At 31.9% G+C, this 24,285-nt stretch overlaps 2 protein-coding genes across 2 annotated transcripts; both read left to right on the top strand.

The window, feature by feature from the left end:
- Positions 1 to 343: 343 nt before the first annotated feature.
- LOTGIDRAFT_166533 (hypothetical protein) lies at positions 344 to 9,598 on the top strand (the record flags this gene model as incomplete). The annotated part of the gene is made up of 21 exons (XM_009063607.1): positions 344 to 476; positions 679 to 980; positions 1,213 to 1,359; positions 1,607 to 1,642; positions 1,806 to 1,937; positions 2,068 to 2,164; positions 2,408 to 2,493; positions 2,688 to 2,936; positions 3,234 to 3,696; positions 3,837 to 3,937; positions 4,145 to 4,375; positions 4,532 to 4,702; positions 4,937 to 5,097; positions 5,379 to 6,102; positions 6,221 to 6,365; positions 6,555 to 6,658; positions 6,903 to 7,058; positions 7,218 to 7,392; positions 7,624 to 8,298; positions 8,634 to 9,164; positions 9,444 to 9,598. 21 exons carry the CDS (start codon positions 344 to 346, stop codon positions 9,596 to 9,598), a joined length of 4,974 nt encoding a protein of 1,657 aa, XP_009061855.1.
- Positions 9,599 to 12,593: 2,995 nt separating this feature from the next.
- LOTGIDRAFT_235075 (hypothetical protein) lies at positions 12,594 to 24,023 on the top strand (the record flags this gene model as incomplete). The annotated part of the gene is made up of 15 exons (XM_009063608.1): positions 12,594 to 12,755; positions 13,192 to 13,276; positions 14,517 to 14,558; positions 14,767 to 14,838; positions 15,058 to 15,078; positions 15,257 to 15,304; positions 15,618 to 15,681; positions 16,037 to 16,152; positions 16,301 to 16,333; positions 16,959 to 17,000; positions 17,303 to 17,384; positions 17,582 to 17,666; positions 17,973 to 18,046; positions 18,348 to 18,422; positions 23,974 to 24,023. Exons 1-15 carry the CDS (start codon positions 12,664 to 12,666, stop codon positions 24,021 to 24,023), a joined length of 981 nt encoding a protein of 326 aa, XP_009061856.1. The 5' UTR covers positions 12,594 to 12,663.
- Between the last annotated feature and the right edge of the window lie 262 nt (positions 24,024 to 24,285).

Here is a 24,285-nt window from a genome sequence, read left to right on the forward strand (position 1 = left end):
TTGGATTTTGAAAACCACACAACCACCGGTAGGTTTAGATTTTAATTTCCGTTGACCAATAATTTTGATGTGTCCTAACTCTTCGAATGGCGATCTAAAAATATTTTACTTTTATGACAAAGCTAAGTAGATTCATTCATATTTCTAGATGTTGATAGTGCAAATTTAATGATAAAAAGTCATTACCTGATGCAAGGACAAAGTTACAGGTGAGATGTTTTCAATATTTTTTATGAACCTTTAACGCACTGTTTCAGCGCAAGCTCTATGCTTTATGCAATCGTTAGTATTATATGGGATATCTTGTAATATTGATCACATACAGGAGCAATTGAGTGTTAAAATGACAAAATACACTGAAGACATTTGTGCTTACAGATTGCGACTATCAGCTGGAAGAAACAGTATCACAGAAAGAAGCATAACAATCAATTATCCACCCTATAATGGAAACTGTATCAGTAATATCTTTGCAGGTAAATGCTTCAAAATTGCCAATCCATGCAGTATATCCCCTTACTATAGATAAATCAGGTATGACTGAAATCTAGGACTTTCTTTGTGACAGTGGTTGACGACAATATCTAATCTATAAAACATTAGTTTAGTTAAAGTACGAAGTTTGTACTTACGATCGGACTAAAAGTCGGTCTAATATGATATTTTTGTGATTTACAGGCGTTGGTTTTAGTTCAGGATTCAGTATAAGCTGCAGTGGTTGGCTGGACGAAGACGATAGACCACAAAGGAATCCAAAAATAGATAGCAACGGGAACAGCCTATTGACATATAAACTGTTATATCATGTTCTGGGATCCTATTCGGAACCTCATATTTTCTGTACAGTAATAGGAGGTAATATCTCTACACCACAATTTACGCTAAGACCAGGTCGACCAGAACATGGGTATCTTATTAATGTGTTGATATACATAGAAGATAAATACCAATCACATCAGGATTTTGTAGTTCAACTTAAGGTAAAGTATAAAACTGTTCTAATAAAATACAGACAAGTGTAAGGTACTGAATAAATCAATGAACGTCGTAATGGTATTAACATTTTAACATAAAAAAAATTGGAACAATAAAATTTAGATATATATTCCGTTTAAAAGCCTTCATTTGAATTGATATTATGCAAAACTTTTACATCACTTTAGTAAATACATCGCACACAGAAGTTTTTTAGTGGTTTATTTTTATTTACAGATTGTTCCCGATAAGAAGGATATTTTGGGGTTATATGTCGATAATGAATACCAGGATTTTGAAGCTAAGAAAGATATGACGGCGATATTATTGATGAATATGGGAATCACAGAAATGATTCATGAAGAGGTAACGCCTGTTATAGTAGTAAGTCAAGATATGACGTCTGTATTTAAAACGACCTTGTCTTGTAGTAATACATGTACCAAACAATTATTCTTCCAGAATCAGTAACACTGCCACAGTACATCATAGTGCGATTTTATTATGGTTCATGATAATTGCTTGAAATTCAATGTAATAATTAGTAATTTAATTAAATTGATATATATTTATGGCGCTGTTATGTAAATTGCATCAATGTTCCTTTAAACTTATGCTCTCTGCTTTTAAGGAAAAAGATCCAAACTCCACAAGAGACATCCCAAATGTAAGTAGGAATTCCCTTTTCAATAAGAAATCAAGTGGTCAGTTGCTACTGACAGCGACGCAGGCCAAATTAATGATAAAGTATCGAAGAATTCTGAAAAGGTCATATTATTGTAAAATTTATCGTCAATGCTTCAGTTGTTCGTTTGATCCGTTTGTTACAGGCTAAAGAACAGATCATACAACAAATATCAAACCATATTCACTTGGTACAAACACCAGAACAGATCGAATTATTAACAGATTTATTGTTACATATATCAGATGAACTTGGATCATTGACATATCATACACAGGTATGTATGCTTCTCAGTTTTGTCAGTTTTTTCGTTTTCTAAAGATGGGAATATTTTTTACCATACCCATGCTAATTATACACTTAATATCGCTGTATAACAATGCTCAGGGTAATTTTATCTTTTCCAGAAAATGTTAGAGAAAATATATTCGAACATCATACCAAAACTTGATCAAATATTTAATAATTCAAAAGACACGGCGCAGATTAACACAGTTGGTAAAGGTAAGACACTTAGATGCTGGCCTAGTGCTGCCCAATGTACTAGTAAAGTAGGCAAGTAACACATGTCTGTAATAATTGAGTGTTCAGTATGATACGATGTTATTTGTCTCGGGTTGGTCCACTCTTGAATTCAGTATTTGTGTTTAAAATGTTCTTATTTTTTCTTTGGTTTTGATATTATTAGTAAATTTATAATTTTGTATTGAGTATCGATTACATTGTATCTATCATCTATTTTCTTAGGAATAACAAAGGGCTATTTACAGCTACTAACAGCACAAAAATTACATACATCTTGCTTTACTGATTGTAACCAACAGAAGTACCTGGTAAGCTCATTTGACTATCATAGCAGGAATAGGGTAAGGTGACTTTATAGTTGAATTCAACCCACCTAATTTTTATTGTGCGGAAAATAAATATGTGTGTGAAATCATTCCCTTAACGTATTAATTGCGACATGATTTCACATTCAACGTCTGAGTATCTAATTACCCAATGGTTTTTGGTCTTGTTGTTACAGTCAGAGAAGATCCTAGCTGGGTATAAAGATCGTTATAAATTAATCTCTATGATACAATCTGGTAGTGTACCAGGAGAGGTCTCCCCAGCAATTCATATAGGAGATTACATCAACTATATAGTATCTAGACATGATGCTAATACCATTCCTGGTGCTAGACTTTTTATTGATGATAAACATCTAGCAACTATACCGTCTTCAGTCAATAACTATATAGATCTATCACAGTACTCTAATCTGGATATAGAGGTAATTAATGATTTTCCATTTTAACGTCAGCTTCAAGTATTGGACACATTCTTCTCATAAATTATGCATAGTAAATGGATAAATTATGAATTTAGATATCCTTAAATTAGATTCCCACGTTTAGTCATCGTTTATAACATGTAAGACTAATAATAACGGATTTCAAGTGGCAATTTAACATTCTTATGTAGTATGATATAGCCAAATTTCAGCTCTGTTGGGTGAAAACATATACAGTGGACTGTATATACCCCTTTAGTATCAAAGGTGTCACAAAGATATATGTTATTTTTACAGGTGGTTGAAGGAGTTCACTTGTTTTCTACAAAGAACGATGAACAAATCACTAGTCGCACTACCAGTCTGGTTATATATGGTGATGGTCAGGTATTGGACGTATTCGGTCTTTTAGAACCAGTTACAGTCAAATTAATCTTGGACCCAAAAGTCAGAGATACCGTTACATTAACAGAATTGTCAACAAATAACACTGAATCTTTGAAATATATTAAAGTTCAGCTTGGTGAACCGGAAATGGTAACCAATGTTGAGTTTATTCCTTCCTATGAATTTGGATTATTTGATTACTATATTAGTATTGACGGTCAACCAACGGAGACTAATCATGAACTGAAAGGAACTATAGGACCCAAATCGTGGATTCTTCGTTTAAATGTTAATATGTTTGATAATGGATTTGGCATTGATACCTACAAATACGGTGGTGTTATTGCTTATATTGGTATCAAACCTAGATTCAGTAAGTATATAAATCTTTGTTTCTCCTTTGCCCAATCGTACAATTTTAATTTGCCTATCGCATTGATTCGCTTATTTCGATTCTGATCGATATGATTCAGCTCACCATCTGTAAATTACTTCATTCGTTTTACTTTGTAGACACCAGTCAACATTCTTCTGATATTGATGTTAGAATTTATTCTGTCGGTTGTTATTACTGGAATATAAAGCATAATATTTGGTCCAAGAAGGGTGTACAGGTATGTAAAACGAACAGACATCACAGTGTGTTAAGCGTTATCAGATGAAGACTCATGGACAAAGATTTAGATTGTCTGATTGCTAATTTCCTGCTATTTTTCTAATGACATTTTTATTTTCTAGCAGCTTTGGCATCGCTGATCGTAGAGCAGAATCAATTTTCTTCTATTATAGCCTACATACTTCATCATTACCTTTTTTTCTAGCATAGTGACGGGACTAATGTAGATAGTGTGGAATGTCTTACCAATCATTTAACAGATTTTGGTGCCAGTTTCTTTGTACCACCAAATACTATTAACTTTTCTACAGTATTTGATAAATTTAAAGATATTGGTGATAATGCTGCTGTTTTAAGTGTGGTTATTACATTGATTGTCCTATATTTCATTATTGTCCTTGTTGTAAGAAGAGCTGATCGAAAGGATTTGATGAAGGTAAGATGTGGTTTTATCAATTCCATCACTATTACTTTATTGAACAACTTGCGAATTTTGGTTGGGCAATAAAGTTTCTTTAATTCCAACCAATACCTAAAAAAAACAAGATAAAACGATTGGTTTTCTGATGATTTTTGAATTCTATTTTTCAAGTGGAGTGTTGAGCCATTAAGTGATAATATAGATACAGATATTTACCATTACCAAGTGACAGTCTACACTGGTATCAGACGTAATGCTGGAACCAATTCCAATATTTTCATAGTTTTAGCAGGTTTTGACGATGAATCAGAGATAAGAGCTTTAAAAGATGTCAAGAACAGGGTAAGGTCATGTAAAAAATGAAAAAGAAATAGTTTTTTTTAATTGATAAGATAGTCATTGATGCTTTCAAAAACTCTATCGGAGTGAAACGGCTCTTGCTGAAAAGTTTAAGCTTCAAGGGATAGAAAGAATTTTAGTCGTTCAAACATATCAAAGGGGTGTATCTAATCATTCGAGTAGAATGAGATAAGGATTGGATGCAGACATGTGAACTCTTTATTTAACCTTATTTAGGAATTCTCAACCGGAAGTGTAAGTAGCTACCTAATGAGTGTTCCTAGATCACTTGGAGACTTGACCTATTTGAGAATATGGCATGACAGTACAGGAAAATCAAAGATGGTCGACTGGTTTTTAAATCTGGTTGTAGTGAAAGATATTCAAAATGGAGCAAGGTAAACTTGTACTTCGCAACCTCTATGATTATTAATACCTTCTTGATCATAAGATAAAATAGGACCCTGAATGTCATGCAAACGATAATGATCGTTGCAACTTTAGGGGAACAGCATTAATCAAAAGAAGGCAAGAATTTTCAGAAAATTTACCTGATGGGATAAAGTTATTTTTTAAGACTCTCAATTTGACATGGATTTCACAGATTGGACGAATAGTTTTAGAATTACGTGCAAACACGATGAAAACTACATAAAAGTGATCCTTGTTTTCATTTCAGCTACGTATTCCTCTGTGATAGATGGTTGTCGTTGACAAAAGATGATGGAAAGACTGAAAGATTTTTACCAGTTGCTTCTAAAGAAGATCTGCAAAACTTTGCCCATTTATTCTTCTTCAAAAGTCGCAAGGATATAACCGACGGTCACTTGTGGTTTTCGGTGGTAGCTAGACCAACCAGAAGTCCCTTTACAAGAGTTCAGCGTCTATCTTGTTGTTTGTCATTGTTATTCACTACTATGATAGCTAATGCTATGTGGTACCAAACCACAGACGGCCTTGATTACTCTCAGAATGCCAGTGTTGGACCATTTACATTCTCTGCTCAAGAACTCCTCATCAGTTTGTTCGGAAGCTTTATAGTAGTGCCTGTCAATATCCTAATTGTAACTCTGTTCAGAAAATCAGCACCCGCTAAAGAAAAGGAAGTTTCTTTGAAGATCCATCCCAAAGTCACAGTAAAAGATACTCTGGGCAAAGAAGATACCATTATATCAAACGCTAACGATAATCCGTTTGAAAGCTTAACCAATACAAAGAAGAGGTTTCAACTACCACACTGGTGTGTCTATGTAGCATGGTTTCTAGTATTGTTATCGGTGTTTGTTAGTGGATCCTTTACTGTACTGTATAGCCAGGAATGGGGTGCTGAACGATCAGGAATGTGGTTATCTGCATTTTTCTTGTCTTTTCTGGAATCCATCATCATTGTTCAACCTCTCAAGGTAAGGATTTGAAAACATATTTATGTAAAATCAGGTGATTTCCCATACAAGCTGTATTGGTAGGTTAAAAACATTATTGATTATGTATTAATGTTACTAAGTTATTTCTCTTTACCAGGTAATTACAGTAGCTATTGTGGTAGCTGTGATATTCAGATCTACCAGTGAATATGAGGATGATAAAGAAAGTGAACTGGAAGTTTATGATATTGTTAAGACTGGTAAACAGGGCACAATTGGTCCAGAAACTCCTGCTTATCCTAGTAAGATTTTTTATTAACATTAATTTGTCCTGTTTCCAGCAAACTTATTAACAGTCGTTAATATGTGCAAGAAAACAAAACTGTATATTGAAATTTGGATTTTATAACCCTCAAAATTGTTTTAAGATTGTGCGTCAATAATTCATGTGAGCTCATGTGAGTTACTTAATCTTTGTTTGTAATTTCAAGCTCATCGTAAACCATATACAGATAGAAATGTAGATGTTGAAAATCTGGAAAAAGTGAGGGAATATAGGAAGAAACAAAGTAGATTATTTGGCGTCTTTCAAGAGGTCGGTTTAATTTATATACAAGTGTCCACCATATGTCCAGGGATATAATGATATTTTTCATTTCCAAAAATAAAGCCTACTTCTTTTCAATTCAGAGACACACAAATTAATTTGCCACACATGAGGAGTAGTAAAATTGTGGGAATTAATATTGCATTCTTAAGGTTCTGCTCGACACTAATGTTTAAAAATGTTCAAGAGAAATCAGGCTATGTCGCTATATTGTATTTCAATATCATTTCAGATAATAGTATACAGTTTCTATGTTATCACCATTGCTATATTATGTTATGAAAGTAAAGATACCACAGGCTATGGTGAAGTTAATGGTATCCGAGACCTGTTCATAGAAGACCTGGATGCACCGAATGTTATTAAAGGTCATCGTGGATTGGAGGGGGTAAGAGAAAGCCATGTACATCTTGCTTTACTAAGTGGATTTTATCCAAGGAAAACACTTTCAGCATGCAAAATGAACGTTTGACAGATTTTTGCTATATTATCGTTCACAATAACAGTTTTTTTTGCCTTGTTGGTGGTTTGATTAAATTCCTTTCAGATATCAAGTTATGAGAATTTCTGGGAATGGTGTGATGAGAGGTTATTGCCCAATCTATACAGGAGAAATTACTATAATAAAGACGAAGTATCACCGAATCAGAAACTGTTACTTTCTGATGGAATACATTTTAGAGTTGGATTGCCCCAACTTAGACAAGCAAGAGTTAAAACAGGTACGCTATGCTTACTGGAGTCAGTTCTGAAACAGCTATCAAATCGGAAACCTCTTATCCATGTGAAATGGTAATGGTTGTCAATGTTAAATAATGTCGTTTGTCACAGCTCTTGAGTCTTACATAACCATTCGCGTGCATTATTATGTTGATGCTATCTCTTAGTTCTCTTCATTATTTGTTTATATCGAGCGATTGATTTATTGTAAAATGCTATTCTATTCTATTCAGATACATGTGACGTGAATGCACATCTTATACGAACTGTCAGCGACTGCTTAGATGACTATGAACTATCAACATACGATGATGTAAATTATGAAGTTGGGTGGAAAGATACATTCAAAAACACAACACTGGACAAAAAACCTTGGCAATATAAAGGAACATTGGAAGTCAATGGGTTCCCGATAGCTGGAGACCGAGCTACGTATGGAGGAGGTGGCTATACGGCTGTATTGGAGGATAACTTGGCGGAATCAGAGGACATTATTTTATATTTGAAATCTCAGAGATGGTTAGACAGACAAACCCGAGCAGTATTTGTGGAAGTCAATCTGTACAACCCAAGTGTAAATATGTTTACTGTAGTCAACATGATGTTAGAATTCCCACCAACTGGAAGTGTTTCAACAAAAGCATTCATCACACCAATAAGATTGTACCGCTATGTTGGTCCTTCGGCTATCTTTATAATATTACTGGATTTAGTATTTGTGGCGTTCACATTGTTTTATCTGATACAGCAATGTAAACTAATGAAGAAGATTGGTATGACATATTTCCAAGAATTCTGGAATTGTATTGAGTTCATGAATACTATATCTGCTATATTGTGTTGTGCTTTCTATGGCGTTCACTATCTGTTTACTGAAATGACACTCTCAGATTTCTATGATAATGCAGGTATGTTATTATTTATTAATTGTTTTTAATCTTGAGAAAAAACTTCAGATAAACACATTTAACCATTATGGATTGAATAAACGGAGGTGGTGAATCCATAAAAATCAAGACTGTTCCTAAACAGATTCTTAGAGTTTGAATTCAGTAATTAGACGAAGGTGGCTGTGCAATTAATACTCTGTTTCCACTCTGAATAAAATAATTGAACCATAAACTTTGTTTCATTGATTCTGGTGGCCGATGATGTACTAACATTAGCAGTATAACAATTACCAGTAAGACCTGTTGAATGATAGATCATGAATGATTAAACAAACTTCATATTTTCTTTTCAGCTCAGTTCGTTAACTTCCAGAGAATTGTATTGTGGGATGAAATATTCTGTTTTACTCAAGCCTTCTTGTTATTTTTCTCAATGTTGAAATTGCTACGACTAGTGAGATTCAATTCTAAAGTTACTCAGTTAGCGGGAACATTACGTAGATCTGTATGGCCAGTGTTCAACTTCTGTATAGTATTCACCATTATATTTGTTGCATTTGCTATATCTGGCTATATAGTATTTGGCTCCCAGAATGCTGAGTATTCTACACCCCTTACGACGATGCAAACACTGTTTTCAATGCTACTGATGAAAGTGAATATCGATCCACTTATTGCCACGGATCAGTTTATTGGTCCATTATATGTATTTATTTATATATTGATGGTTGTATTTATACTAATCAACATGTTTATGAGCATACTAAATGATACCTTCACGGCTGTGCGATGTGATAAAGCCTGTCTACCAGATGACCCGGCAATGGTGAATTTTATGATAAATGAATTCAAGAGATTAATTGGAGCTTCTGATACTTATGACTGTAAGTTCAAATTCTTATTGAATTTTACCATAGGTTCGATCACTATCACAGTAAATCCAAGAAATCAAATGCAAGGCGAGGAGCTCGGGTCCGTCTGCTTTCAAAGGACGGTACCATAACCTCGTTAATGTATATGATATTTATTGTGTTTTTGTACTCACCTTTAATTATTATGTTCAAAGTAATCATTCAGTAATCAAGAAGGGTTGGTCGAACTTAGGAGAACAAAAGAATGATGTAAATCTTTTAGATGCCTAATTAGCTATTGTTCTTTTACAGATAATAGATCAAAAGAAAATCAGAAGAAAACTGGTAGTAGAGAGGAATTGAAACTAGGGGAAACAACCCCGACCTATCAATTTCTTACATCCGTCTACACACATTTCAAATCAGAAAAGACTTACAAACCAAAATCAGAAGACTTATCAATCTAAATCAGATACCTTCTGATAAGGAATATCCAAATTTGATTTTTATGAACTAGTAGATTTATATAATTATAGCCTATAATTTTCACGTTATAGATACGAAATGTGAAATAGAGAGCATACATCGATACAGTTGTTCAATCAATACATTCCTGCCTTGTCCATTTTAGACGAGTTCATATATTATTATGAATGATGACATAAATAAGCTACATATTTCTGTGATGATAGAATATTGTGATATATAGCCTATATCTATTGAATTAAAAATTATTATGCAATGAAATCTGTATGATCTTAATACTGTTTTTGGCGAACATAGTCGGTAAGCTAGTCAAGGATAAGGTCCTACACGTTTATTTATCAAAAGGTATAAATTCTGTTGCCTTAAATTATTGGCACTACGTATTGTTTGAAGCAATACAGCAAATCAAGAAATAGCTCGATTTCAACCATCTTATGTGCTGTTCTACAACGCTACAATAAAACATAAATTGAGTAGCTCCACTCCTGCAGTCATGGTTATGAAACATCATTTGTTAGAATTATACCTATACCTCCAGTATCATGACGAATATTTTGAGTGGCTACAAATCGTCCAACGACTCTGGAGATACAGTAATGTCAGTAACATCAATTTATGAAAAGTGATTTGTGTTATTTTATAAGATCTTTAACCACTCTATCTTTTGTGCAAAATCCTATTTTAAAATGCAATCTCTATTTAAGATAATTAATGGAGAAAGTTTGTTTGTTAAATTGTAACAGACCACGGGGTAAAATGTAACATAACAATACAACACATGTACTCGTAAATATAGTGTATATTTTGGGGCTACCAGAAATACTTTATAGCGTTAAACAAGTACAATCTCAATTCCAAAAAAACAATTAAAGCTTACATTCTTTCCTGGTAGAAAAGATTACATTTAAAACATAAGATGATTTTTAAAAAGCAAAAACAGATTCGTCCGAGCAGTCACAATTGTGGCAAATGTATGAATTCACTCTGTTAGTGCAATGTTCGTGCGACCAGAGGTAACATTGAACACATTGTATCCACTTGCCACCTGTTTTTCTAATTGATTATACGTCTAGGCATACCTAAATACAGTTACAACTTACCTCACGAAGAATGTTACAATTAACTGCAGCGCACCTATATTCCTGCAGAACCACGATTGCCATCGGGCCTATGTGGTGTCGAAATATTTTGTTGGAAATTTCCAAAGAGGAGCGCGGAATGGATGCCCTTCCAGAGCCGTTCAGTTTTTCAAAAATTGTTCTTCCGCCGATGTCAACCCATCACCTTCACAGTCGCGTTCTTGTGCCATATGTCAACCCGGTTAATATTGGTGTTGGCAAGGCCTTAATTAGCCCCACCATTCAAACCGGGTCGTCCACAGAAACCATCGGATGATCGCTTGTTCTCACCGCGACCGATCACTATCTGCAAACGATGTTTTCAAGTCATCGGAAAAGGGATTCCACATCCTTGACCATGTACTGTGGCTTTCTGAGACATAAGAATTACGGCGAGAAACTTCTTCAGTGCGTCATTTCCAATTGTTCTCAACACATGTAATGTATATGACTCTCGTGGCAAGGTTAAAGAGGTTAAAGTTTCCAAATTTTATAATTGCCTTTATATTGTCTATAGATTTTCGTATCGAACAAAGTTGACTTGTTTGTAGAATTTGGTCTTCACTCAACATTTTATCCGTTTTCCAGCGTTTTTATTCATTTTCGGGCATAACTTCGAAGGGGGGCTATAAAATATGTTTCTCGATATTTATTTTTTGGACTGCCACATGAGTATTCTAAGACCATATAATCGTTTTCCCGTGAACTTTTTATGACCCTACGAATATTTCACCAGATGTGTGTTATGAATAGTGTAACAGTGTTCGATCACCGTCTCATCACAGAAGTGCCTTCCAATAATGGCTCGTTTCCCTTATCATAGATTTAACATGTTATGGACAAGATTTGAAAATATCTAAAATTTTATGTTTGATAAACATTTGCAGCAGACCTTGAATCTTTTGTTCGATGTGTGCTAATTTGTGGGCGGCACTGTTATGAAGAATTGTCAGGAAGGATAGTTCGTAAAAAGGCACCTGTGTAATCTGCAAAATAGGTCTGAGTGTTTCGGACTATAATTTATTGATATGCAATGTGTTGTGTAATATAGTGTCTATATTTCCTCTTGTTATTTCATACTCCCACAGCCCCATCGAGTATTCCATAGAAATTTAAAACGATTGTCAGATATTAATTGATTGATGAAATAACTGTCACTTCAGCTGGCGCAATTTTTCACTTTCGTTAAAACCAACTTTTCAGAATATAGCTATTATTGAAATTTTGAAAACCAAGAGTTGGTCCTTAGAACGGCTCGATATTTTTAGTTTAAATTTCCAGAGAAAGTAAGAGAGCCATTTCTCTACAATTTGGCGTACATTTTTTAGTTTTCTCACGAACCAAAATCATAGCGACATGGTTGTCTAATCAGTAATAGTGTTCACAGGTCACCGTCGAAATTTGTGTCTTCAAATCCATGTGTGACCTCAATTATCTGAGTTCGAATGTTAAATTATCTAGTCAATTTAAGTAATCTGTTATATATAGAAAAGACATAAATAGAAGTAGTGAGTAAAATTCCTAGTTTGGAGGGTTTTTTTAAAGGAATAATGTGATTTTCGTACATTTCTAGTAGCCTACTTCTGAAGACTATTTACATGTTTTCAAGACTAAAATCAACTCCCCAAAATGGTACACATATTACTTTAGGCCTAACAGTTTAAGTTAAATCCAACTTTCCGCACTTTCCAAACAAAAATCAGACTCCCTCTTTAACGAATTTCTGGAAAGGATTGAAGTTGGTTTATTTGTGGTCTGATAGTAGATATTATTGTAAGAGTTATTTGCATTTAAATAAACTCTCTTTTCAGTGAGTTAGGAATGCTCCAATGTTTACAATCTGAAATTGCACGTGTGGGTAATAGTAGGACTGCGGCTCTGAAGATCATTTTGATTGTGAAATTCAGTTCTAAATAAGATAAGTTAAAATGGCAGAATATGTCCAACAAAACATTGAAGATATGCTCCCTGAGCTTGAGCAATTAGAACGAGTTGGTTTATTCACAAAAGATGAAACTCGGTACGGCAAATATTCAATAAATCCAATCATTCAATCATCAATGTCAATGTTGTAGTCTAGTGAATTTGAATGTGAATTTGCAAAGAAGTGTAAATATCATATTTCTTAATTTGTTAAAATTGAAATGGTGGAGCAAACCTTTTTTTTTAGGGGGGGTGGGGGTGTTGGGAGTTGAGCAGGTTCATTTCTAGCTTCATGTTTCTATTCTTAGTACGGTAATAATTATTTGCAAAATATGGTTCAGAAACACAGTGGTAGTAGTGGTCTATCAGTTAGATCATCTGATCTGATTGATCTGAATCACATGATGATACAATAAAATGTGTCTTAATCAGAATTTTGTTTCACCAGTTCTCTTTATTTGTGACCTTGGCAGGAATTTTTATGAAGTTCTTCGTTCTATATACCAATTTGTCTGATTTACTCTATCATTCAGACAAATATTAAAGAAAAGACAAGGTTATGAATATAGATTAAGAAGACAAACAAAATGTAAAGAAGATTTTTTACAATATATTCAGGTAAATATTAATGATATCAGATTGGGTATGAGTTAGATTTGCTGTGAATTTACATCCATGAGTCTACAATTATTTTATTGTTGCTGATGCTATTTTTACCCATTGGTTTGAGACATTGAATACAGCAGGACCTATAGGACTAAATATTCATAGTACAGTCGAGTAACCTAATTTTGTGGAAACCTATTATTCGTGGATTTCTGGAAAGGATTAATAATTTACATGAGCGACCTTGTGCGACCTCCGCATTAGTTTGTTTTAATAAACATGGGTTTTCTGTACAATATCAGCTAGAAGAATGAATCCAGTAGTTTCAAGTAAGGTAAAATGTATTAATGTATACTTTGACAAATACAAAATGGCGGATTTCACTTATTACCAAACGTCACCATTGGCCGAATTTCCTTATAATCCCTAGCCGTAATCGGAATTCCGAGTGTCGTCTGCTAGAATGTAGTCCAACGAATGAAGTCACGTGATCAACTAGCGGATTCCGTGTCAGCAGAAAATTTCTATGGAACACAAAGTGGACCATATTCTTATGTTGTTTCAGTGACTTTTAGCAATAAAAGTTTTGTCAGTCACTATTTTTTTTTTAAATCGTGGTTCTTTGAAGGAATTGTCACTAGTTATAATGAATTGATATTAAAGATAAATACTAAGAGAAGTTAATTATACCACCCGGTATCCATACAATGTGTTTTTCTAGACTTATTTATAGATCAAACATTGTACACGAAAATAGGTGATGCATTCTGCCGCCGTTGCCGAGTTGGTTGTTCATGAAATATGGGTCAAAGTGAAGGATTCATACAGAAAATCAAATAAACCAATTTTGATTATTTTGTAGAATATCTGAGGAAACATCTAAGACATAAAAAAAAAATTTCGTTTTTAACTTTGACAAAATTCGGTGTTGAATCCTTAAATCCACGAAAATAGGTTACACCACTGTACTATTTCATAGTAAACCAAAAACAATCAGTACATAACAGATACTATACTTCTCGCCCATTGGGCAAGTTATTTTTTCTAATTTCAGATCAGAATCAGGACAGAAGAAAACCCAATATCAAGACCCTTAATCCTTAATAAAGGCCTGTACATTTGGGAGAATCAAACCCTCCCTTCCCCGAAATATAAATGAATAATACTATATATGATAATGCTGAATGATGATCCACATAACTCACTGTAAAACATTAAATACTCAAATATGATTGAAATTATTTTGTTTCAGTATGAGATAAACTGTTTATCTTTATTACACAAGAGAAGAGAAGTAAGTAAATGTTTTATTCTGGTGTGAATTTTATAAAGATGAATTTATTATTGAAATAAGTGTAACACCCTAGCACTGTTCTTTTCTATTCTAATGCTTACAGGTGCTATAAAATCAGTATCTTTAAAATATCTTTAAAACACTGTGGAAGAACAAAACATATAATTCCTTGGTCTAAATTACAATGTATATAAAATACTTATTGCAGAAAACTGGATATTCATTCAAACAGTTGAACATAGAAAATGTTATTAAAGATAGAATTCATAAATTATTTAGAGTAAGTTAGTTCATATTATTTTTACATTAGAACTCATTATGTCTCATCAAAATCTAGAACTGAGAACAGAGATGCTGCACTTCATAAAATAGTTCTAAAAGAAAAACAAGTAAAAGAAATTATCATGATTATACATATTCTCTTAAACCATAGTTCTGATTCTTGAGCAACTGTTTGATTGATCATCATGTTTAACATATTCCTATTCTTTTATTACAGATGGTTACTTACAGATTTCAGGTAAATACATTACAATAACTTTCCTTTTAACCTGCATCATGAGATGGTAAGATTATCGCATTACTAATATTTAAAGTCTATATTTGGCTCATTTCTTACAACTTGTTTTAAGAATTGAATATTTACTATTTGATATTTATTACGTGTTGATCTGAAAACTATGTGATTGTTTTTATAGGATGATATTAAACTATGGTTATCACATATTGCTTTCTGTGAGTCTAAGGTAGGTTACAATAAGTGCCTTCTGTTGGATAGTAACTTGTTACCTTTCAACTACCCTAATCAATAATATACTATTTACGATGCCTAGTTGACTGTGCTAGGTTGAAAGATTTCTGCTTTACATTTCCTATTCCTCAGACCACTTATTTTGCAGATATTTTTAGTAGTCAAAAAACAACTGTATATAAACAAATTATTGCAGATATGATTAGATATAAACCAATCGTGAATTGAAAAACATTACTTATTTGTTGTTCTGTTTATAGAAGTTGTCTCCCTTGTATTAATAACTTCATCATCTTGTAACTTTATAGGAAGATTCTGTGCGAGTTGGTAAAATATTCACAAGAATGTTACAAGTTCACAATAAAAAACCAGGTATAGCTTTCACTTGATCTAATAGAAAGCCCATGAAATGATTAAGGTTCATTAAAAACAAATCTATAAGTTTTAATTTAAATTCTTCAGGAAATTCTTTTTTTTAGTGAATCGAATCAATACATGTATAAATATGTCTATCAATTCATGTGGTCGTGTATTGACGGGGCATACTTGACAAACATTCATGTATCTATAACAAACTATCAAATTCCATGAAATGTTCCATCATTGAACAAAATGTGGCATGACTTTGTTTTTCAACAATAAATAAGTACATGATCTGAAAAAATACAGCTGTTGAGTGTTTAAATTGTGCCAACGCTTGACAATTCACTTTACATTTATATTCTAGAAATATGGATTCTTGCTGCTAAATGGGAGTTTGAACATAAAAATGCTGAAAACTCTAGATCGACTTTTCAGAGAGGTCTGAGGTTCAATCCTGATTCTAAACAACTGTTTTTAGAGGTAGTGGGAAGAATTATTTTTAAGTTTTTTTATCCTTTAGTGTTCATTTAACTAGTTTAAAAAGTAATACGAATGAATTATGTCAGTAATGTTAATAAGTTTGAATCAATGTATATCTTGTAATGTATAATAATGCTTTGTTTTTTAGTATTACAGAATGGAATTGCTGTATACAGATAAAGTAAGTTTTGTTTCAGTTATTTATTCTTTTTTAGACCTCAATAGTTATTTATTCTTTTTTAGACCTCAATAGTTATTTATTCTTTTTTAGACCTCAATAGTTATTATTCTTTTTTAGACCTCAATAGTTATTATTCTTTTTTAGATCTCAATAGTTATTTATTCTTTTTTAGACCTCAATAGTTATTATTCTTTTTTAGACCTCAATAGTTATTATTCTTTTTTAGACCTCAATAGTTATTTATTCTTTTTTAGACCTCAATAGTTATTTATTCTTTTTTAGACCTCAATAGTTATTTATTCTTTTTTAGATCTCAATAGTTATTATTCTTTTTTAGACCTCAATAGTTATTATTCTTTTTTAGACCTCAATAGTTATTATTCTTTTTTAGACCTCAATAGTTATTTATTCTTTTTTAGATCTCAATAGTTATTATTCTTTTTTAGACCTCAATAGTTATTATTCTTTTTTAGACCTCAATAGTTATTATTATTTTGCTTGAATTAAATTCCCAGTTAGCTGAAGCTGGTTGAGGAAAAAATTTCTTACAGAAACATTGAATTTAATGCTTAATTTCATTCGCTATATGTAATTAATGGTTTGATATTGTCTTAATTTGTTTCAGATACTAAAAAGGAAGAAAATTTTAGGACTAGATGATCCAGAGGTAAGATACAGGTCAAATGTGATTTATACAATATTGTTTACATCATATTTATACACCATTGTTTACATCATATTTATACACCATTGTTTACATCATATTTATACACCATTGTTTACATCATATTTATACACCATATTTATACACCATTGTTTACATCATAATTATGCACAAATGTTTATACCAACTGAGCACACTATTGTTTATTTGTGTATCAGTATGTGTCTGTAGTAAATTCCAACTAAGCCTACAACACAACAGTTAGAGAATATAATCATGAAGGAATATTTGATCTTTTTTAATAGGTATTGGGAACACAGAAAGATGCTATATTATCTGGTAAAGTAGCTATGGTTGTTTATAAACAGGCTAAAGAATCATTCCCTGGTAATTTGCCATTCACATATATTTTAATTACATTACATCTCAAGTAAATCTAAGTGCTTGTCTTATACTTTAACTTTATTGATGATATTTTTCTTATTAAACTTTTCTGTGATGTATAGTAATCTACTATACACTACTGTGTATGTGCTTTAGCTTGAATATGTATTTTTCTTCTCAATAAGATCTTTTCTTTATAGATGATGTAGACATGATTTTAAAGTTTATTGATATTTCCCGACTTTTTGATTTTACACAACAACAGCTTCAACAAATGTATACAGAGTAAGTAATTTCAATATTAGATCTCTTTTACAATGGCTGATTTTGCAGAGGTTCCAACACACACTTCAGTTCATTGTCTTGTAATAACTGCAAATTAATAAGACATAAAATGGAGCCCTTGGTATGCATCTAATTGAAGATTCTTAGGTAAATTTAAAAAAGAAACACTTCTATCATTGCTCATTTTATGTGATATGTCATTCTTAATTGAAATGTTAAGCTGCAATGTCTTATTGCTTACGAAGTAGAAAGTACCAAATTTAAGTTCACTAAAGTTGGTTATTTCCCTTTCACCCTTTATTACAGTTTAAAGACAGATTATGGTGATAGCACATTAACCTGGGATGCACTAGCTAAACAATGTATGCTGGATGAATCAGGTGAGATTAAAGAGCTGAAAATTGGATAAAAAAAGGGAATAAATGCCATTCTACTCTCCTATAGTCTGTAAAGCAAAGATCTCCAAAGCTCCTGTTATGTGATATTTATGGCTTAAATGTTGTATTTAGACTTGGATGTGAACTATGTGATGCAGCTGTGCATTTAGAATACTTATTTTTTCTTTACTTAACAACATTTTTAGAATATGAATTAACAGATTAGGTCAGATTTGATAAGAAAATGTATTTTACTTTGTGTTGAATACTCTTTGATTGCAACTATAGAAATTTGATATTTTAGGAAAACATCCCGATCAGACTAAAGAATTAAAAATGCACGAAGTTTACGAGCAGGCTTTAACAAAGATGAACACAAGTAAGCTAATATATATATATCACATTTTACATACATAGGGAAAGGGTTAACATAGATAAGTACATAAACACTTTATATACCATTCATTTATTTCCCCAAAAAACCCATATTTCCATTCATACATTTACCATTGCATTATTCAAAAAAAACTTAAACTATGTAGATATCAAACTGAAGCTCAGACTTAAAACATGATAACATGTGTCTGTACAATGATTCCGTAAAACTGCTCATGAAATGATGGAGGAGAGGAGAATCCCCCACAGTTGATGTCAAAAGGGGATTTTCCAAAGTTGGCACCTTGTCATCTGTCTGTAGCCACCCGCAAACTGAAAAAATCACCCACGATGCCATCTATTGTGTATACAGAGGTATTGAGTTTGAGTTTAGGACACATGCAAGCAGACATTCAGATTTGCTAGGGATTGGGAAAGGGTTTGCCGCGGTCTGATTTTTATTGTTTTTGCGTTTGCGTAAACATGTATTAGCAGCTTAATACAACATCTGACCTTGAGATTTAAAAAAAAAGAATATTCATGTATTTTCACATGCATAGATCAGATAGTATATGACTTAACCTATTAGTGATAAATACTTTTAAGTCAAGCAAATTTCTTGATTTACACAAATATCTGAATGAAAATTACAATAAAAGCATAGGGTCTAAAGTATAAATAGCTCCATTCATTTAAAATTGTGACAATTTGATGGTCAGTTGATCTGTACAATATGAATGAGGTCAAGTGCTGACCTATATATGATATTTAATTGTGTACAGACTGTATATATTGTAACTATTGACACACAAAATATCACTTGTATTTGGTATGAAAACAGTCTTATTTCAATTACCATGGTCATTATATAGACATTAGTGTGATTGAATATAATATGGAAGATTAATTTTCTTGTGTCTCCTTCTTTCTCATATTTTATCACAGAATCTTACTTTGAAATTTCACATCAGATGAACAAAACAGGTTTCTGTTAAACTTGATTCCTTTTCTCGTCTAAGAGTTACTTTGAAATACAAAATAAAGTAGTTAATACCAAACAGTTTATGCAATAAGACAGGCCCATATCCAGAGATGATAGTTCAGAGAGTAAAGGGGCAATGGTGTATGGTGTTGAGTTGCAGTAAAGGAATTGGTCACTTTTCAGAATTTTTTCAGGGAGGCAATCCATTTTTTTGGTTATCCTCCTATGGGCCTGCCGGTCTACAGACCTGCAATAAGAATTTATAGTTCTGATTCTAAACTGACTATAATTCATTTGGAATCAGTATATGTTGTTTTTATTGGTTTATTGATATGATTCACAATCAGCCAATAGTCATGTATTATGAATATTGAAACCTATCATAATATTGACCATATATTAGTCATTGGTCCACTAGTATTCTACTAAACATGTACTCTTGTTGACTTATATTGTTCAATACTAATAGCTAAAAACTTAATACTTGTACTTGTCTAATTGATCCTCTTTGTTAGTCCAATCCAACAGAAATAGGATCTTTATTTTTACTTATATATTGTCTTTTATTAGTTCTGGCTATATTTCTCCAGAGTTTGATTATTATTGTGGGCCTTTATTTCTTTAGCAAAATCTTACATATTATATGGTAATGACATCCTCTTCTTAAACAATTCTAAAAAATCATTCAAGGTTTAGTTTGAATTTTAGAATTTTAGGGAATTTTGTTGTTTCCAAAGGCACACAGTATCATCAGTGAGGTCTTGTTTAGCAGATTCTGTTCAAAACAGGAAGAGCTCTATATTGTTTTGAAGAATGCATCTGGCATCTGGTTTGACTGTACTTGAAGAAGAAATAATGACAGTAATAGCAGATCTGGTCTGTTACAGTGACTTTTCTTATCATCCTAACCATAATAACAGAACAGAATTCTGAAATGGACATGATAACCAATAAAACTGGAATATACTAGCTGGAAGTTACTAGTTACATATTAAATAGAATATTGTCCAGATAAGTATTAGTTGTTGATGAAAAGAGGTATTCTCATTTACTACATATAGTGTTAATGGATATTTTCACTCTAATGTTTCATTATGAACTGATATATTGAATGAGAAACAATTAATAAAGGTAGAGAGGTTTTTCTGATTACATTCACCATGATAAATGACCAACTAGATTGACTATAATCATGCTTCTTTAAACAAGAGATCTTGTGGAGCCAGTTGATAAAAGATCTCCATTCTTCATAGAAATAGAAAATGTTTCTCTGGGAAATGTCTATATTTTTAAGAATACGGGTCGTGTATACTTAAAGGATCTTAGTGCTGGAATGTCGTAAAAACAGTGTTAGAGGTCAAGACACTAGGATATTCTAGTGCGAAGATCATGGCTGGCCAGGAGTCTAATTTGATAATAAATATAAATTTCAAATCAATTCTAGTTATTGACCATTTAAGTATATTTAAGTTTAAAAATAAGGTAAATATATTATCTTTAGAAAGTGGCACAACCACCATTGCCACTAGATCAGACTAGCCTTAAAATGCATCCATTATCTTCTGATGTTTTGTGGTAAAAGATATTTTGATAAATAAAAATTCTCCTGGTAATAAAAATGGGTAGATAAACTGAAGTAATGTTTAGTTTAAATACTTTATTACAGCTCAAACTGTGCTACAGCTCTAATTTAAAAAGAAAGTAATAATGTCTCTGTTGATCAACCTAGATTTACCATGTCAAGATCTAGAATGAAATGATTGATTAAATTTTTTATTGACATTGTGTAAATTATCTTAAAGACTATTTCTGATTAGACTCTGCTATTTTTATCAGCTGTGATTTGATTGTGTCTATGAAAAGAATCAAAACTTTTTTAGGTCAGTGAGTTCTGATGTCAAAGCAGAGAAATAGTTCCTTGGATTTGTTCACTCTTTTGCTTTGAATATTAATGGATATGGGTTAGATAAATTACAACAGAAGTGTATAAACTGAAAAAGTGTACAAGCCCATGTTGCGTTCCTCAATCAGTTATTAAACTGATTAAAATATAACTAATTTGCCAAGACTTGTTATGGCATTTAATAGTCGATTATGATACAGATAGGCCTACCATGTCTGTCCATTTCTTGATGAAGTTTATCCGAATGATAGTCTTTGTACCAAAAAACGTGCAGAATTTCAGATATTGTTATAGTAAGAGATTTAAGAAATAAAAGACATTTTGTGTAGCTATGGGTTCTGAATACTATCATAGATTCAATGAGTAATGACTAATTTGCCAGTTAAACATGACTGTACTGATGTTGAATGTTTGTAACTAGATATTTACTGTAGTCTGTGATTGATTGGTAAAGGAACTCAAGGGTTATTTAGGGTCAATGTGATGATCAGTAACTCTGGTAAATTATACACTGTGTAAATAACATGGACTCAACCTTAATTAAATAACTACTGGAGAAATTAAACTGAATTAAATAGAAGAAATACAACTCTCTTAGACATACTGAATATTTACTGGGTAGTAATACTCTGATTCATGAAGTTCCATCCATTTTGGATGTGCTCTGAATCATGTTAGCCAGTCTGTATTTGTAAGATAGTTTTTTATTGTTCACCCATTTTATTACAAAGATATGACAAAGTGACATTATACAGGTTTCAATTGAAAACAAACTGTTTTCTCAGTGTCAAGAGTTGTTTAACTACTGAGAATATGGAAACAAGACCATCCTGCTATAGAATTAGCATTGACATTTTCTTGACCTCCCTGGACATTGTATCTATGTCTGCTATGTTTACTTCTATTCCACATGGAATATCCTGCATTTATCAGTCTTTTACACATTTAAAATGTTAATTAAGTCCTCCTGGACAACTAGTTATCATGACTCACACCATCTGTAAATTATTTAATTTCTGATGTGTTCCATTAACTGATGATCATGTCTCTTTTGAGTTGCACAATTTCCTCAGTCAAAAAATAATTAATTTGAGTTTGACAAAAACAATATTGTGGGTTTCTTTTTATGAAATTGGTTATTTCTAATGAATTAAGTAGATTTTATTGGAAATATTATCATCTCTTTACAATGAATTTAAAAAATCTAGTATTGAATATCAAAATATTTAAAATGGATCAGAATTGAAACAGATAGTGATTAGAATGATGATAATTTGTATGTGAATATGTTGTGATTATTGATACAATAATACATTTTCATATGGATACTTATAAACTTCTTACTGATTACTGATACAATATTTCCTATTTATTGTGAAAATTGAAAACTATCTGAGCTCTGCTGAAATAATTTTACTATTCCTAATATGTCTTCTACATAGGCACTAGTGAAAAGAAGAAACTAAAACTTTTACTCTACTTAAGATATAACAAATTAAACAAGATATTCTCTATTTTCACCTGTATGTAAAGACATATGCATCATGATTTAAACAGAACAATCTGGAATTCTACTCTACACTATTTGATTTAACAAGTATTTGAAGTATATGATGGTGTGTTATTGAATAGAGTTTATATTTTAACTAATGGTTGACAAGTACAAGAACAATGAATCAGACAAGAGCTAAAGTGCTATGACAGACTGCTAGCTGTTTAATTTACATGACTATTTCCACCATTATTCAAGATGTATTTTCGTACAAATGAACATGTTGATTGTTCACTGGTTTTATTTGAAATATGAATTGGTTAATTTTCCTCTCAAGGTTTTGTATTGTTCATCAAATTGTAAAAAAGGTCTAGATTCAGTCTGTCTGATAAAAAGACTTGATTCAGGGAGATGATTTGCTGTTTATAATTTTGAATTATATATATCAGCACTATTACTCTTGTGGTATCAAAATTGTTACTTATTCGGTTTGTAGTCAATCTGGCTCTTCCTTAAGAGAAACCTGATTTTATATAATATGTAAATGCTTCTTCACACCCTGTTGCAATTCTTATGCAGGTTGTTTTCCCTGTTTGTTTGTGCTTACTGTCTGACTAAGTACAACTTTATAGATTGACTGTTGATTTTCAGAAAATGAAAGGTTATAACAAGATAATTTGATTGAATGGCAGCCTTTTTAATGTCTATTTTGATTTATTTTATTGATGACTGACAAATAATGTAAGAATGGTTGTTGAGTAGGTCAGAACAAACAACTCTGTTATATGTTATTGGTACATACAATATTATTGAATTTCTCAAAGAAATAGTACCTTTTGACTTCATTTGATTACATCCACTAGAAATTATACATAACATTTTTGAGGTCTGTTGCTGATAATACTGTCTTGTCATTCCATATTTCATCCACTTATATCCCATGAGGGTTGATTGTAAGGTGAATAAATTGACCTCTTCTGATAATGGACGTGGAAGAAGGAACTGATGTTTCTCATGTTGCTTCTCTTTTTCATGAAGTAGTCAAATTAGACAAAAAGAGTATTGTATTCAAGTAAACAACACAGACTATTATTGTCCAATTAATTTTTTAAGTTTTTTAATTATAGATTTTAGAAATAGAATGTGTACTTATTAACATTTATTTTTAATCTTTTCAGTTTTGAGTTATTGTTTTGTACTGATAGTTGGACATCTTAATGTAGCATAAGTGATAAGGCCTTAAAACAATCATTGAACTCAAAATGTCTATTTCTTCATACATATATTTTATAAAGAAATATTAATGAAATCTGAAGTATAATTAAAGTTTATTGACAACAATAAGAAGGAATGTGTACTTTTTAACACTGATTGTAATAAGTAATAAATAATAATAAATTACTATATTATATTAGTCCTACTAATTGACTGGATTATTAGAAATAATATATTGATTATTAACCATCAAACCATATTGTTTAATGATGTGT

This window comes from Lottia gigantea (assembly GCF_000327385.1).
Source record: "Lottia gigantea unplaced genomic scaffold LOTGIsca_59, whole genome shotgun sequence".
Taxonomy (NCBI): domain Eukaryota; kingdom Metazoa; phylum Mollusca; class Gastropoda; family Lottiidae; genus Lottia; species Lottia gigantea.